Source organism: Bufo bufo, chromosome 2 (assembly GCF_905171765.1).
Source record: "Bufo bufo chromosome 2, aBufBuf1.1, whole genome shotgun sequence".
NCBI classification, from domain to species: domain Eukaryota; kingdom Metazoa; phylum Chordata; class Amphibia; order Anura; family Bufonidae; genus Bufo; species Bufo bufo.
In genome coordinates this window covers 324,063,552-324,081,497 of record NC_053390.1, presented here as the reverse complement: position 1 = coordinate 324,081,497, position 17,946 = coordinate 324,063,552, and the positions used below count along the sequence as shown (strand labels likewise).

The following is a 17,946-nucleotide window of genomic DNA, read 5'->3' as shown; positions in this document are numbered from 1 at the left end:
ACACACACACACAGAGCTATGCTGCACCTAACACACACACACACACACACACAGAGCTATGCTGCACCTAACACACACACACACACACACACACACAGCTATGCTGCACCTAACACACACACACACACACAGTTATGCTGCACCTAACACACACACACACACACACACACACACACCACACACAGCTATGCTGCACCTAACACACACACACAGCTATGCTGCACCTAACACACACACAGCTATGCTGCACCTAACACACACGTCTCTACTGAAAGCATCGGCGGGCACATATCATCTGTGCGTATTCTTCAAAGGCAAAGCACAAAAACCCGAACTTCCCTGAAAGCATCGGCACATATCATCCGTCCGCTGGCTGACCACGCCCCATCATGTGACTGATCACATGACCCTGACGTCACCAAAGGTCCTTTCGCTTCGTAATGTACTTTTCCTGCAGGAGCTATGCCAGGGAAGCAGTGCTGTGTATACGATGGAGGTGACAGTGACTGCAGTGCTGTGTATAAGATAAAGGTGACAGTGGGGCCAGTGACTGCAGTGCTGTGTATAAGATAAAGGTGACAGTGGGGCCAGTGATTGCAGTGCTGTGTATGAGATGAAGGTGACAGAGGGGCCAGTGACTGCAGGGCTGGGACACAGTGAAGTAAACGCACTTTCTCTCTGGTACTATGGTCATGCTGCTCCTGTCTGTCTTTATTTGTAGATATCTGGGATGACAAGTGGTAATTCAAGCACAAAACCTGCAAACATGGAGGCACAAGGCAAGTAAATAGTGTGTGTCCTGTTTTCTCTTACATGTATGCACAATCCTTATCCAAACAGTGGTGTCACCCGTGGACCCATGGCGAATCGGGATCAAAACTTCACGCTGGCGGCACCAGGATCACAGCGGGTCCTCAGATGCTTTCAACCTTTGTATTGGTAAATCCCGCGACATAAATTGTTATGACTCGGATCAAAAACCTGCAGTGCAACTGAGCTTGCTCTGTGGGTTTTCCCTGCAGTGCGTGGATGACTATTCTGGAATGTTAAACACTTTGCTGCTACCATACAACACGGATTTACTGCACACAAATCAGTGGTGACAATGTTTGCGCCATGGGTGGATGCGTTCTAAGGCCACCTGCACACTTTGCACAATACACGCGACTTTTTTGTGTGGATTTCTGTTGGGAAAAACAGTAGCGTATTACAGTACCAGCAAAGTGTCTGAGATTACACAAATCTCCTGCACACTTTGCGGATTGTTTCTGTGTGGAAATTGACCTACATGTCAATTATGTTCGCGGTTTTAGCTGCGTATTTCACCCATTTTAATGGAAGGGTGATATCTGCGGCAAAACTGCATTTAATCCGCATTTAGAAATTGCGGATTTTGGCGCGGATATGCTGCAGAAACACGCATAAATCTACAGTGAAATCCTTTAGGTGGCCTAAAAGTAAGATCACACCCTGCCGATATCTTGCAGACGTTTTGCCAGCATTTTTTGGGGTTACAGAAATGCTTCTACGTGCTGCAGAAACGAGCACATTTCACATGAATGGATTTTCAGATGTGGTAGTTCCTGTGTGTGAATATAACCCAATTCCAGTTTACATTATTGGAGTTGATTTTAGAAAAATTAAGTAACCTGCATTGTCTCCTCTCTACTTTTTGAGGCTCACTTGGATTGGGATTTAAAGGCATAATCCGGTTAATAAATCAAATTTTCTAATAGACTATAAATGGTGTGGATCCCAGTTCAGGATATTCACCCTGAATATGCAGCACTTGCAGTCCACTGACTTCAAAGAAGCACTGACAAAAATGTGTATTCTCTGGGGTGTTAGAAAGGTACATGATGTAATCTGTAGTGAAGGTAATCTTCATACCAGTGACTGTATTTGTGAGTTATAACCTCCCTTCTGATCCTGAGCTGTGTCATGTAACCAACACTCTGACTCTCAAAATAACACAGCATCTTATGTGTGGACAGGAAGCCAGTTTCTCTATGTATTTCTATGGGAGCCTCCATGTCGGTCTCATAGGAATGGATACAGAAGTTAACTGACCTGTCCTGTCTCAGAAATCAGATTGTTATAAATCACAAACAACAGTCACTGGGGAGAAGATTACCTTCACCATAGTTTGCATCATGTACCTTTCTAACAGGTCAGAGAATAAAAATCTTTGTGGGAGTGCTTCTTTAATAAATTCTGTAATATTTTATTTGCACTGTGGTGGCGCTGCTGGGAAATTGAACTTTTACTGCTATATTCCCCCACAGATTACAGCAGAACATTAGGGATACATTCACACTGGTTTCCTGATGCAGTTTTGGAGGCCAAAATCAGGTGTGGGTTATAAAAGGAAAGAAAGTATTAAGGACAGACACAACTTGTCCACTTTTTTGAATGCACTCCTGGTTTTGGCTTCCTAGAGTGCATCAGGAAACCTGAGTGTGTGGCCGTACCTTAGGAGTCCCAGCAGTGGTGCACTCAGTGATCAGCCTATCTTCAGGGACCCTCCTAACAAGGAAAGTATTAGCTATAGCAGTGAACCTGCTTTACAATGTACACAAGTATATGTGGCGCACGGTGGATTCTGATGGACGTTCATCTGTACAGTCCAACCGGTACACTTTATGTACCGTTGGACTGTATTTATTGCACATTCCCAAGTGCATGCAATATACTTGACACTTAGGGGTTATTCAGACATGTAAATTACAGATTTGTGTGGGAGTCAAATATTTATCTATTAAAACAGGATCTTTTCTTGACATATGAATGAAGGCAAACCTTTCCAAAATCTTCCTTTACTAGTCCCCCTTTCAGATGAGTCGTATCACTGATTGTCTCCTAGCAAACAGTGAAAAATGGACCAGACACAGATGGGTTGGGCTACTTTCACACAAGAGAGATTCCCCTCCGGGTGCTGCCCAAAGATAGAAAACACCCGGACAAAATATAAAAAAAAAAACACTGGCCAATTCAAGTCCGTATGACTCAATGAAAAAAAAATCTAAAGTTAATACATGGAGCTCCCACAATTGCCCGCAGCAAAACTTCACCCTGCTTCAGTCAAATTCCATATGTTTATGTGAGGCAATGATATCCATTAGGGTACATGCACACGTTCAGGATTCATGTGCGGAGAATCCGCACTGAAATCCGCAGGTGTTCGCAGGCAAATCTGTGCGGTCAATCCGCATTAATTGGTGCGGATTTGCATGCGGATTTGGTGCGGATTCGGTGCGGATTTTCCGCATGCGGATTTCACTAAGTGAATGAAGAAAATCCGGTCAGGAAAAAAAAAATTCATTGACATGTCGCGGATTTTAAAATCCGCACCGCAGGTCAAAATCCGCGCGGAAAAAATCTGCATCGTGTGCATTGAGAATTTCAAATTCTCATAGAATACAATGGACATGACCTACGGTGCAGATTTTCCGCACGCAATCCTGATCGTGTGCAGGGGGCCTTAAAGTGCATAGAATCTTGAATGTCCTGTAAAGACTCAGTCCAGCCGGTAGATAAAGTGCCTTCGTTCTTTTTATTGCAATCTTCATATTGTGAGGGATTTGCTCTTTTGGGGTCACTCACAATTAGTCAGGTCCATAAATATTGGGACATGGACACAATTCTAACATTTTTGGCTCTATACAGCACTACAATGGTTTTGAAATGAAAAAGCAGACTGTCAGCTATAATTTGAGGGTATTTACATCCAAATCAGGTGAACGGTGTAGGAATTACAACAGTTTGCATATGTGCCTCCCACTTGTTAAGGGACCAAAAGTAATGGGACATTTGGCTTCTCAGCTGTTCCATGGCCAGGTGTGTTGTTATTCTCTCATTATCCCAATTACAATGAGCAGATAAAAGGTCCAGAGTTCATTTCAAGTGTGCTATTTGCATTTGGAATCAGTTGCTGTCAACTCTCAAGATGAGATCCAAAGAGCTGTCACGATCAGTGAAGCAAGCCATCATTAGGCTGAAAAAACAAAACAAACCTATCAGAGAGATAGCAAAAACATTAGACCTGACCAAAACAACTGTTTGGAACATTCTTAAAAAGAAGGAACGCACCGGTGAGCTCAGCAACACCAAAAGAACCGGAAGACCACAGAAAACAACTGTGGTGGATGACCGAAGAATTCTTTCCCTGGTTAAGAAAACACCCTTGGCCAGATCAAGAACACTCTTCAGGAGGTAGGTATATGTGTTTCAAAGTCAACAATCAAGAGAAGACTTCACCAGAATGAATACAGAGGGTTCACGACAAGATGTAAACCATTGGTGAGCCTCAAAAACAGGAAGGCCAGATTAGAGTTTACCAAACGACATCTAAACAAGCCTTCACAGTTCTGGAACAACATCCTATGGACAGATGAGACCAAGATCAACTTGTACCAGAGTGATGGGAAGAGAAGAGTATGGAGAAGGAAAGGAACTGCTCATGATCCTAAGCATACCACCTCATCAGTGAAGCATGGTGGTGGTAGTGTCATGGCGTGGGCATGTATGGCTGCCAATGGAACTGGTTCTCTTGTATTTATTGATGATGTGACTGCTGACAAAAGCAGCAGGATGAATTCTGAAGTGTTTTGGGCAATATTATCTGCTCATATTCAGCCAAATGCTTCAGAACTCATTGGACGGCGCTTCACAGTGCAGATTGACAATGACCCAAAGCATACTGCAAAAGCAACCAAAGAGTTTTATAAGGGAAAGAAGTGGAATGTTATGCAATGGCCAAGTCAATCACCTAACCTGAATCCGATTGAGCATGCATTTCACTTGCTGAAGACAAAACTGAAGGGAAAATGCCCCAAGAACAAGCAGGAACTGAAGATAGTTGCAGTAGAGGCCTAGAAGAGCATCACCAGGGATGAAACCCAGCATCTGGTGATGTCTATGCGTTCCAGACTTCAGGCTGTAATGTATAGTCCTGGCTGTAACCCTTCAACAGCTTCTGCGGTGAATGTGGCCCAGTAGTCCTCCTGACTCTGGCCTCATGACCCTTAGTCTCAGGCGTCACATCGTCACCCAAAGTTCCGGCTAGCACCTAGCCCCGTGGCCCCTTAGCCAACCCGGTTGAGACCACTTATACAGAGCCTCTACAAGACTCTGTTTCACCAAACACTCTCCCCTGATTGACAGTCTGGACTGGGCTCTTACTCTAGACTGATTGTGGCACCTGGTGCTGCCTCAGACCTGATGATTGCCGGGGAAGACATGGAAACTCCTGCCATAAATCTCCCCTAGCAGCCATGAGGCCTGTCACTGCCTCACAGTCCTATAATCCACATGAGCACACTCAGTTTTTCCTATCCTATTTCACTCTGCGCTTCGTTTCGTCACGTGGAATGGGTTAGGAAAAGCTCGGCGTCCTCATGTGGATTATAGGCCTCTGAGGCATTTTTGGTATCTGAAAATTGCAATAAGGGCTCATGCACACGAACGTATTTTCTTTTCGTGTCCGTTCAGTTTTTTTTTGTGGACTGTATGCGGAACCATTCACTTTAATGGGTCCGCAAAAAAAATGGAAGTTACTCCGTGTGCATTCCGTTTCCGTATGTCCGTATTTCCGTTCCGCAAAAAAATAGAACATGTCCTATTATTGTCCGCATTACAGACAAGGATAGTACTGTTCTGTTCCGCAAAATGCGGTATGCACACGGATGTCATTTGTATTTTTTGCAGATCCGTTTTTTGCAGACCGCAAAATGCATACGGTTGTGTGCATGAGCCCTAAAAAGAACTAAGGTACCGTACTTTATTTATTGTACACCAGCGATTCTATGCACTTCAGTGGATATCACTGCCTCGCATAAACATACGGGAGCCTATGAAAAAAATCTTATAGCACATGGACGTCATCCGCGTGTGGTTTGTTTGTTTTTCACTGATTGTTGCAAGGAGATGCTGGGTCTTCATTAAAACTGATTACATACAGGATGGATTCCACACAGAAGGTAAAAACTGACAAAAGATCTTGATTAAGCATGATGGAAAATCGTCAGTTTTTTGCGGATGTCATCATTCATCTGAAAGGAGCCTTAAAGGCATTGAGCTAAAATGTATTTCTATTTTATGCACTTATATAGCACTACTATATTCTGCTGTGCTTTACATTATCATTGCCTACTGTCCCAATGGAGCTCACAATCTAAGTTCCCTATCAGTATGTCTTTAGAGTGTGGGAGGAAACCCACACAAACATGGGGAGAACATACAAACTCCATGCAGATGTTGTCCTTGGTCAGATTTGAACCCAGAACCCCAGTGCTTCAAGGCACCAGTGCTAACCACTGAGCCACCGTGCTTATTACAAATGGGGAACCCTTTTTTTTTTTTGTACAAGGCTGAGACGTCCTAATTGAGGGATCTGAATCTTCTCTCGGCCCCGTCAGCCAGCTGATGGTCTCCCTATCTCTATGGGAGATGTAAACACTCGTTATAGTTCATTTCTTATCTTACTGATACGAATGTAGCTTAAATAAGTCTCTATGACCTCTTAGTAAATTAGAAATAAGGGTTATTAGATGAAAGTACGATTCACACAGCTAGACAAACGGTTAACCCTTTGTAAAAGAATAGCTCAATATTTTTAATAAAGACCAACCGGAATATTATTTTTAGCTCAAAATAAGTAAAATGCATAAAATTCATTAAAAAAAATAAAAAAATTGCCTCCGAAGGTGTATAAAGCCTATAAATAATCACTAATGTTTCACACAACTTTGCAGAAATCAATACTACAAGTGACCACAAGAAACTTTGTAGTATATTTTATTAGTGAGAGGTGTCTTATTCTCCTGTTATCAGCTGTTTACCAGCTACCCCCCCCCCCCTTTTTTTTTCCTGGATCAGTACAGATCATCTCTGCAAGAGGATCATGTTACACATGTCAATGGAAATCTAGATAGTACATGGGCAGACGAGCAAAGGCAGCACACCTAGAAGGATATCAGTGGACTAGAAACCTATTGCTCAGGCACCTTAAAGGTGCCCTAAGTACTTTGAGGCGGCCGGAGGGAGAGTGTGCATGCACCCTACAGGTTGCAGCCAGTGTGGAGTGACGAAGCAAATCTGGCAACCAGACCCACCGGGAAGAAGGGATGGACGAGAAGCGTGTCTGTGCTGCCGAGACACAGGATGAGGCAGATGAGCAGAGCAAACAGGAAAATGCATCCGAGATAAAGAACTACAGGAACATATCTGTGAAAAACCATAGTAGTCAAGTAGGACTGCATAAGCCCATCACTGTACCGCCATATGTTTCTGAGTGTTATACAGCATGCTCCATCAGGCTACACATGTGCTAAGGTATTCTTTCCTAGGAGCCATGCACCATACACGCATGGAGGCTGTATGGTTCTGTACTAAGGAGCTGGACAGGGTCCATGCACTATGCTCTTCCATCTGCATGAGCTCTTAGACCATGTGCACAATCTGCATATGTTTCAGAGCTCTCTTGTAACAGGACTTGAGCACTTTGTACGCTCATTTATGTTCGTTCTGAAGTATTGTGTTTCTGTATGTGCTTTGTGCTTCTCTATCATGAAATGTACAGCCCTAATATGAAGAATGATGTTGCTCCACATTACACAATGTTTAAAGGGGTTGTCCCATCTGTACGTTTCCACAGCGAGATGCGGTTCCTGGTGGCCTGGTGTACGCGAGCAGCCAATTGGGATGATGCTCCACTGTTTCAGTGAATGGAAGCTACACAAATCGCTGCCTCCATTATTCTTGGACCGTTCTGCTAGGCTGTTTGCGTAACTCTCATTTACTACAGTGGAAGTTGCAGAAACAGGAATGCTGGCCTGCTTGGCTGCTTCCATACGCTATGTCTATATGTAACCCCTGACCACCTGACCTAAGCTTTCTTGTGTTTTTCACCTGCTTTCTTTTAACTGGTTTTCATATTTTGTTATATTCAATGAAGACTTTTTTTTTTGGTGATGTTGTGCACTGTTTTTTTGTAGAAGGTATGCTTTCGATGATATATAACAGTACCTACATTTACATATTGTGTTTCACATGCTATTCTAGACATATGGGACATCAACGATCAGTGCCTAGCTCCTTACTCTGAACACGGTGAGCTTAAGGAAGCCGTTATTAAATCCATTGACTATAAAGAAGCAGACCAACCATATGCAGCAGTTTCATTTTTGGATGCCAAAGAAAGGAAGGTCCCTTTATCACAGCTCTGTGCAGTCTCAGGCCCCGGCAGCCCGCTCTGTGCAGTCTCAGGCCCCGGCAGCCCTTGGAACAAATCCATGTTTGATGATGAAGATCTGGAGAAGCCTCATTTCCCAGGCAAGAAACCTCCAGCTCCTGCAGATAATTTTCCATTATCAAACACTGGAATTTGTGTGCCTTACACCATCAATCGATATTTACGTGACTACCAAAGAGAAGGTGTCCAGTTCCTGTATGAACACTATGCTCGCTCAACAGGATGCATACTTGGAGATGACATGGGACTCGGAAAGACAATACAGGTGTGTATTCTCTTGTCGTTGATGTACTTTGTCTCAAATGCACATTACTGTGTCATTTATTTGAAGTAGATAATTGTTGGTGTTTACCTACTGTAATGGAGGTAAGTGATTGTATAATACACCACCTCTAGTTCTAAAGCTTTGTAGTATATTAAATCCCTAAGAGCTAATATCAGGGGACTGTAACTGGTGGGACAACCCAGAAGCTCGTGGTCCCAATTCCAAATATGTAACAGTCTATACTTTTCATGTTTTATTTCTAATGATCAATTATGTGACATGGGGTCTTTTGAAACCCTTAGGCTCTAGGTGTGCCTGCTACCTCTGCAGGCCCTGTGGCTTTGTCTGTGTTCCTTCCATGAACTTTGCTGTACCAGATCGGCCAACCATGCACATATACTGTAGAGCAGCGGTGCACAACCTTTTTTGGTCTGGGGGCTGCATTGTCTCATTGCTCTATTTTAAGGGGTCGCAAAATAAAATGTCGATTGGTGCTCGTTTGCATCGGCCTATTACAGAGACCATCCAGTGTGACACAGGTGCAGTAGTAGTATCAAAAAATTTAAAGACTGATCTTAAAGGGGTTGGCCACTTGCTGGCTACTTGTGACCAATGTGTTTGTAAGATGATTATATAGCACACTAATATAGCTTTTGATATTCTGTGCCATTTTCTATATTTCATAAGCTATGCCCCTTTGTTAGGCAGATTTTCTGTACTGTCCGCATAGAGGTCTTGTCCATAAGATGGCCACTGATGGAGGTTCATGTGACCACACAGATCTCCTCCATGGCGATGTCTCCTCTATTCAAACACACTGAACTCTCAACAATACAAGTGTACATGGCAGGTGCAGTGTATTTTGAATTGAGAAGACATCACGTGGAGGTGATCTGCCTGGTCACATGTCCCTCCATCAGCGGCCATTTTATGGACAGGACCTCTGTGTGGACAGCACAAAAGACTTGGCAAACAAAAGGGCATGCCGTATGAAATGTAGAAAATGATGCAGAATTTCAACAAAGGCTATATTAGTGTCATATAATCATCTTACAAACACATTAGTCAACAGTTACCAGAAAGTGGACATCCCCTTTAACATAAACTATTTCAAGTTGCGTAAGGGCCTATGTACAATCACTAATTTCCAATAGTTGGCCTGGATAAATGTGCTGACAAGCAATCGCCTTTGCAGTACAGAAAATTAATTGTGTAAACAGGGATGTGCTGCCAGCAAACATTAAAGAGGACCCATCACCACTCCTGACATGCCTGTTTTAATAGCTTCATGCATTCCCCATGTAATAACAATTGTGGAGCATCTATTTTTATGTCTGTATGTTGTGCCATTTCTTTATTATTTCCACTAGAAGTTATGAATGAATTGCTAGCAGTCTGCAGTAAGGGTACAGAGGGGAGGTAACAAGTTGGGGGGGTGTCCCTGCACAGTCTGAAAATGGCAGCTGTGGCGAAACCAACCTCGCCACTGGGTTTTGGAGAGGCCTGTTTATCAGCCTCTTGCCTCAGGATTATGGCCCATACTAACTTTTAAACCCCTGAACCTATTCAAGTGAATTTTGGATAGGTTTGTCCCCAAGTTATACTGTTTAAATTGATGTAAGTTATATGTATGGCCAATGTAAACTCACAAAGTTGTAACAATTTATAATAAGTGTAACTTGTCAGCTTGGGAGGAATATGCTGGGTGTGTTTCTATTGTGCCATTGTCCCATTGTGTGTTTAAATGGTGATGTCTGTCCTGTTGTCTACACATGTGTATTGGTGATTTCTCTTTGTCTTGAGAGATAATTGGATTACGCCTCGGGTGTCTCCAGGGCAGAGAGGAGGAAACCATGATGCATTGTGGGAATGTATTGTCTCTGTGTATCCTACAGTGCTGCATATCTGTCCTATGTCACAGTCTTCATTCTGGTCCCCTAGGGGCGTGTACACCAGATGGGCTTGGTTGTTTTATACCTCCCTGTGGGCGGACCTGTAATTGCAACAACTGTAATAAAAACCAGGCTGGGTGTGCCAGCACCTCAGACCACTGCTTGACCCTTAACACGGAGCCTTGTCTCGTTATTGGGGGGATCCGCTGTATGCTGTTAGAGACTGATTGCCAGGAGTGTAAGCTGATTCCTGTTCGTCTGCTAGCAGCTATTCGTGAGGTTCCAGTTTGGAGTGCTATTTTGTATCCAGTTCGGGAGTTGGTGTTCTGCAGTAGCTGTGCCTGTCTCTCAGAAAGGGGCACATCGCCTAAATGGATTTTAACCCCTTGTCTGCTGAAACGGTCCGTTACAGCAGCATTGATTGGATAGAGCGAGTCTGTGCAGGTACACCCTCCCCAACTTGTTACTTCCCCTCTGTACCCTTACTGCAGACTGCTAGAAATTCATTCATAACTTCTAGTAGAAATAATAAAGGAATGGCACAACATACAGACATAAGAATAGATGCTCCAGAATTGTTATTACATGGGGAATGCATGAAGCTATTAAAACAGGCATGTCAGGAGTGCTGAAAGGTCCTCTTTAAGGTTGTAGGGGGACGATTGATTGATCATCCCCGTACCGCAGTGATGATTTCTCAATGTAAATGTGGGAGCAGGAAATAATCAAAAATGAACAGACACACCACAATTCACATTTTTTGTTTATTTCTTTGGAAACAGTTGATGAACTTGGTGTGAGCCTTATCTCCAACCACTTAGCTGAGCTCCTGTAATGGAGTAGGACAGCTAGTTTTCTTGCGACATACTGTATTACTGTACATTTTTTTTTATCTAAAGACTACACTTGCAAATCACCCGAGCAATCTCCATACAGACGTTGGGGAAGATTTACTAATTCTGTAAATCACAATGTCCGATGCTGGATGATGAATTTGGTGCGTGGCTAAGCTCCTTTGTCTAACTTTCTATAACCTCTTAGTTGGCTTACTTGTGATCAAATTTTTGCCAGTGCCCCTGGCACTGATAAGTCTTTCCCAATTGGAGAGCCAGCAACATAGCATTTTTCTAAGGGTATGGCTACCTTTTGATACCGGCCTCATGACATGTGTCGTGGCCAGGATAGCAGAGTAGCAGTGATCCCATAGAAATGAATGGGATCGCGGCACGAGTCGCAATAAATCCAGCAGTGACCTACCCTAGCAAAAAATGCACTACATTGCACCAAATACTGGTACATTTTATGACTAGCTGTAGATAAAATCACATTAGTAAATGTGGGCTGTTGAACCACAAACAATGCTTGAAGAATTATTAATGAAAATGTTGTAAATAATACAGGCTTACTCAGGATCAATACAAAATTCATGTAATATATTTGCAGTCACCCAACTTTAAGAAGAATTATATTTGGAAAGTATAGTTTAAAGGGACACTGACGGGCCCTATAAACATATTTAGATATTCATATGCTGTCATAGGTCTTAGAATGTGTATGCCAATCATATAAGTGTACCCCCTGTCCGCATTTCAAACACTGTAAAATCAACTTTATATTCATATGTGAATCACTTGCCTTTGTGACCAAGGGGCGGTCTTTCTCCTGCATTTGTGCCCAGCCGCGCCCCAACTGCCTTTTCCTAGCGCCGCCCAGCTCATTATTATTCACTGCGCAGGAGACGCTGAAGCCGCCGCATTGAAGGTTATGGGACGCAGGCGCACTACGATTCCGGCGAGTGAGGGTGCCGGGTAAGGTATCCGGTGCACGCGCAGAAGCTCCAAGTGAGGCCGATGCCCATACGTTTCTATTCGGCATGCGCGGGATCTCGCTGCATCGGGGACTGGAAAAGCCGCCCAGTGCAGTGAATAATAATGAGCTGGGCGGTGCTAGGAAATAGCAGTTGGGGCGTGGCTGGGCACAAATGCAGGAGAAAGACCGCCCCTTGGGCACAAAGGCAAGTGATTCACATATGAATATAAAGTTGATTTTACAGTGTTTGAAATGTGGACAGGGGGTACACTTACAGATTATGATTGGCATACACATTATAAGACCTATGACGGCATATGAATATCTAAATATGTTTATAGGGCCTGTCAGTGTCCCTTTAAGTTAATGGGCTATGTCATGAAATACATTTATCGCCTATCCACAGGATTATATTCTGTGTAGAGGTGCTACTTTAAATAAAAAAAAATTGTGGGATAATGTTGCATGTACTTGAAAAAGCCGTGTGCCCTGCATGGCGGTCCCTAGAGGTCCATAATGTAGACCTGTAGACACTGCTATAATAAACAGTATTGGCCAATAACCTGCTTTAAGCATTACTGATATGTACGACACGGGACCATAATGCATGAAGCCTTAGGATATATCGATATAGTTTTGGTTTACACAGAACTGCTGCCAGACGATGACCTTATGTACCATGTTAAAGGTGCAATCGTCGATGAACGAGGTGATTAGCGGCACATTTAAAAAGTGAAATTATGGGGAATGAGCCTGTATACAATGCTCATTCACGATAATTGTCCCAATCCTCATCCCATGTAAAGGGCCTTTTGGTTGGTCTTACACATTCAAATGTCTGATCACTTTCTGACCAGTCAGTCCCATACCGCTGATGAAGCCACATTTGTAGGTGGCGATACGCATGGGGAAAGATCTCTCATGGTTAGACTCGGGCTCAAAATGATGCACATTGAGGATTTGGTTTTTGATGACCATGTTTTGGTTTGTTGAGATGTCACATTTGTAATCAAAAGTCTTTTGAATTACCTTGCTAGCACGTTAACTGTTGTCTGTCTTCCACTTTATTAGATTAGTGAGAAACACAAGGATCCATAACCAGTGAAGTGGTAGAAACAACACCGGGAAGGAGAAGGCGAGCGCCAAACTTCTAATCTAATATCATATGCGATGGAGAATAAATGTGATGTACATATAAGTGCTATATATATATATATTAGGGTTGTCCCGATACCGATACTAGTATCGGTATCGGGACCGATTCCGAGTTTTCTCGGCGGTACTCAGCCGCCGATACCCCGCCCCGATACATAAATAGAATACTATGGGCGTAACTATGGGCGGGGCCCCGCCGCTCACCGAAGTATTTATAAACGTGAATCCTTATCCTGTTGTTAAGTTGAACTAACGCTGCCCTCTCCCATGTTCCCATGTCCCCCCTGTATCCCCACAGCACTTACTTAAGCTTCAATAGCAGGCAGAGCAGACGGCAGCAGTAACGTCACTCACTGACGTAGAGCGCCTGCTCCGCCCACTTTATGAGTGAAGCAGGCGGAGCAGGCGCGCGACGTCAGTGAGTGACGTTACTGCTGCCGTCTGCTCTGCCTGCTATGGAAGCTTAAGTAAGTGCTATGGGGATACAGGGGGGACATGGGAACATGGGAGAGGGCAGCGTTAGTTCAACTTAACAACAGGATAAGGATTCACGTTTATAAATACTTCGGTGAGCGGCGGGGCCCGGTGTATTGGGGGACACTGTTATGAGGGGGATCTGTGGATGACATATAGCAGTGTCAGCCACAGATCCTCCCCATAACAGTTCCATCCACAGATCCCCTATAACAGCACCATCCACAGATCCCCCACCAAATAACAATGCCATCCTCAGATCCCCCCACCCCATAACAATGCCATCCACAGATATCCCACCCCATAGCAGTACCATCCACAGATCCCCCATAACAGTGCCATCCACAGATCCCCCATAACAGTGCCATCCACAGATCCCCCATAACAGTGCCATCCACAGATCCCCATAACAGTGCCATCCACAGATCCCCATAACAGTGCCATCCACAGATCCCCCATAACAGCACCATCCACAGATCCCCATAACAGCGCCATCCACAGATCCCCCATAACAGTGCCATCCACAGATCCCCCATAACAGTGCCATCCACAGATCCCCCATAACAGTGCCATCCACAGATCCCCCATAACAGTGCCATCCACAGATCCCCCATAACAGTGCCATCCACAGATCCCCATAACAGTGCCATCCACAGATCCCCCATAACAGCACCATCCACAGATCCCCATAACAGCGCCATCCACAGATCCCCCATAACAGTGCCATCCACAGATCCCCCATAACAGTGCCATCCACAGATCCCCCATAACAGTGCCATCCACAGATCCCCCATAACAGTGCCATCCACAGATCCCCCATAACAGTGCCATCCACAGATCCCCCATAACAGTGCCATCCACAGATCCCCCATAACAGTGCCATCCACAGATCCCCCATAACAGTGCCATCCACAGATCCCCCATAACAGTGCCATCCACAGATCCCCCATAACAGTGCCATCCACAGATCCCCATAACAGTGCCATCCACAGATCCCCCACATGACAGTGCGTCATCCACAGATCCACAGATCCCCCAAAACGGTCACATGACATTTAAAAAAAGTATCGGTATTCGGTATCGGTGACTACTTGAAAAAAAGTATCGGTACTTGTACTCGGTCCTAAAAAAGTGGTATCGGGACAACCCTAATATATATAAAGTAATAGTAAATGGATAGATGAATACCCCTCTAGATAAGCGAACAAGACGGACGAATATAGTATTGTTATCGTAGATTCTTAATGGTAATAATACCAGATTGCATTCACTATAATTAAATATAGTTAAACCTGGACAAAAACCCCAGAATCTAGATATGCCCCAATAGAAGATATGTCCCAATGGAGGTCAAAAAAAAAAAAAAAAAAAAAAAATATATATATATATATATATATATATATATATATAAAAACAAGTAGTAAGAACAAAGAACTTTTCCACTCACTTCACAAGGGGGGTCGCCTCTAGGGATTCCCCCCTGATCCGAGATCGTTCGTAGAATGGTAGAGATCAAATCTGCAGTGAAGATTGAAGCAGCAGCCGGATCCTTAACTTCATGAAATCTCTCTTTATTGGAAATAAAACAAGCTCAGCGCGTTTTGGGGGTCCATATAATACCCTCCTTCCTCAGGAGCAAATAGGGGGGTATTATATGGACCCCCGAAACACGTTGAGCTTGTTTTATTTCCAATAAAGAGAGATTTCATAAAGTTAAAGAGGACCTTTCACCGATTATTACCCTATGAACAAAGTATACATACATGTGGAGCGGCGCCCGGGGATCTCACTGCACTTACTATTATCCCCGGGCGCCGCTCCGTTCTCCTGCTATGCCCTCCGGTATCTCCGTTCCCTAAGTTATGGTAGGCGGAGTCTGCCCTAGCGCTGGCCAATCGCATTGCAGAGCTCACAGCCTGGGAGAAAATAACCTCCCAGGCTGTGAGCTCTGCGCTGCGATTGGCCAGCGCTAGGGCAGACTCCGCCTACCATAACTTAGGGACTGGTATCTCCGCCTACTATAACTTAGTGAGCGGAGATACCGGAGGGCATAGCAGGAGAACGGAGTGGTGCCCGGGGATAATAGTAACTGCAGTGAGATCCCCGGGCGCCGCTCTACATATCTGTATAGTTAGTTCATAGGGTAAGAATCGGTGAAAGGTCCTCTTTAAGGATCCGGCTGCTGCTTCCATCTTCACTGCAGATTTGATCTCTACCATTCTACAAACGATCTCGGATCAGGGGGGAATCACCCCAGGTGTCTTGACTTTATCCTGGAGGCGACCCCCCTTGAGAAGTGAGTGGAAAAGTTCTTTGTTCTTACTACTTGTTTATATATATAATATATAATATTTTTTTTTTTCCTTTGACCTCCATTGGGACATATCTTCTATTGGGGCATATCTAGATTTTTGTCCAGGTTTAACTATATTTAATTATAGTGAATGCAATCTGGTATTATTACCATTAAGAATCTACTATAACAATACTATATTCGTCCGTCTTGTTCGCTTATCCAGAGGGGTATTCATCTATCCATTTACTATTACTTTATATATAGCACTTATATGTACATACCATTTATTCTCCATCGTATATGATATTAGATTAGAAGTTTGGCGCTCGCCTTCTCCTTCCCAGTGTTGTTTCTACCACTTCACTGGTTATGGATCCTTGTGTTTCTCTCTAATCTGTTTCATTGACTTAGTGTTAAACTCTGTTGACACTGATTTGAGCAGCCTACTTCTCCTCTGTGATTCTATATTCCTTTCTTCACATCACTACAGTCCTGTTGGCGCCCTTTTTTCTACCTCTTCAGGGGCATTCAGTTGATCCCTAGATGGAGTTGGGATAAGGCCTCTTTCACACAGCCGTTTTTTTTTTTCGTTTTGCGGGCCGTTTTTTGCGGTCCGTATACGGTCCGTATACGGAACCATTCTTTCAATGGTTCCGCAAAAAAAACGGAATGTGTTCCGTATGCATTCCGTTTCCGTATTTCCATTTTTCCGTCCCGTTTAAAGATAGAACATGTCCTATATTTGGCCGCAAATCACGTTCCGTTGCTCCATTAAAGTCTATGGGTCCGCAAAAAAACGGAATGCATACGGAAATGCATCCGTATGTCTTCCGTATCCGTTCCGTTTTTTGCGGAACCATCTATTGAAAATGTTATGCCCAGCCCAATTTTTTCTATGAAATTACTGTACACTGTATATGCCATACGGAAAAACGGAACGGAAAAACGTAACGGAAACACAACGGAAACAAAAAACGGAACAACGGATCCGTTTAAAACGGACCGCAAAACACTGAAAAAGACATACTGTCGTGTGAAAGAGGCCTAACCTTGTTTCTTTTTTCTTTTTTACATTTCTGATTCCACTTTATTATGCAGAGTGGTTTTTGGTATCGCTTCTCTTTGCCCTTTTTGGATAAGGGCGTTATCGGGCTCGACTTGAGTTTATGTGTTAGCAGTATGGTATGTGGTAACCATGTTATATCCTCATTGGAGGCATTTGGGAGCCCTTACAAAGTTTACCGTAATTGTTTTTATTGCTGCCTCGGTCAGAATAAAGTTTTATTTTAGTACCCGATATTTTCCGGGTGTGCACAGTTATGTTTTGATGTATCACACATGTTTGTAGCACTCTGGTCTAAATAATTTTAGCTGTGCCCATCTATATTCTTTCTTAAAATCAGTCCCATATCAGTCTAAGGACTCTTTCCCATGAGAGTTATTTCTGTTTTTCTGCTCAACCTGTTCCTGACTACGATTAAGGCTACATTCACACGACCGTATGTGTTTTGCGGTCCGCAAAACACGGATACCAACCGTGTGAATGTAGCTGGCACTATGATAGAAATGCCTATTCTTGTCCGCAATTGCGGACAAGAATAGGACATGCTCTAACTTTTTTGCGGGGCCGCGTAACGGATCTACGGATGCGGACAGCACATTGTGTGCTGTCCGCATCTTTTGCGGTCCCATTGAAATGAATGGGTCCGCACCGGTTCCGCAAAATTGCGGAACGGATGCGGAGCCAAATAAGTTGTGTGAATGTACCCTTAGCCTGATTCCTCGGGTACCCTGATCCCCATGG

At 43.8% G+C, this 17,946-nt stretch overlaps 1 protein-coding gene across 4 annotated transcripts in view; it reads left to right on the top strand.

The window, feature by feature from the left end:
- The first annotated feature begins 461 nt into the window (after positions 1-461).
- The window catches only part of ERCC6L2 (ERCC excision repair 6 like 2), a 154,929-nt gene continuing 137,444 nt past the window's right edge, over positions 462-17,946 (top strand). The window contains exons 1-4 of one of the 4 annotated variants that reach the window (XM_040416985.1): positions 462-619; positions 722-779; positions 8,062-8,235; positions 8,266-8,516. In XM_040416985.1, coding sequence (XP_040272919.1) covers positions 614-619; positions 722-779; positions 8,062-8,235; positions 8,266-8,516 — 489 coding nt within the window. In that variant the 5' untranslated portion in view covers positions 462-613. The remainder of the gene's footprint in view (positions 620-721; positions 780-8,061; positions 8,236-8,265; positions 8,517-17,946) is intronic. The other 3 variants (XM_040416986.1, XM_040416987.1, XM_040416988.1) reach the window with 3 other exon arrangements.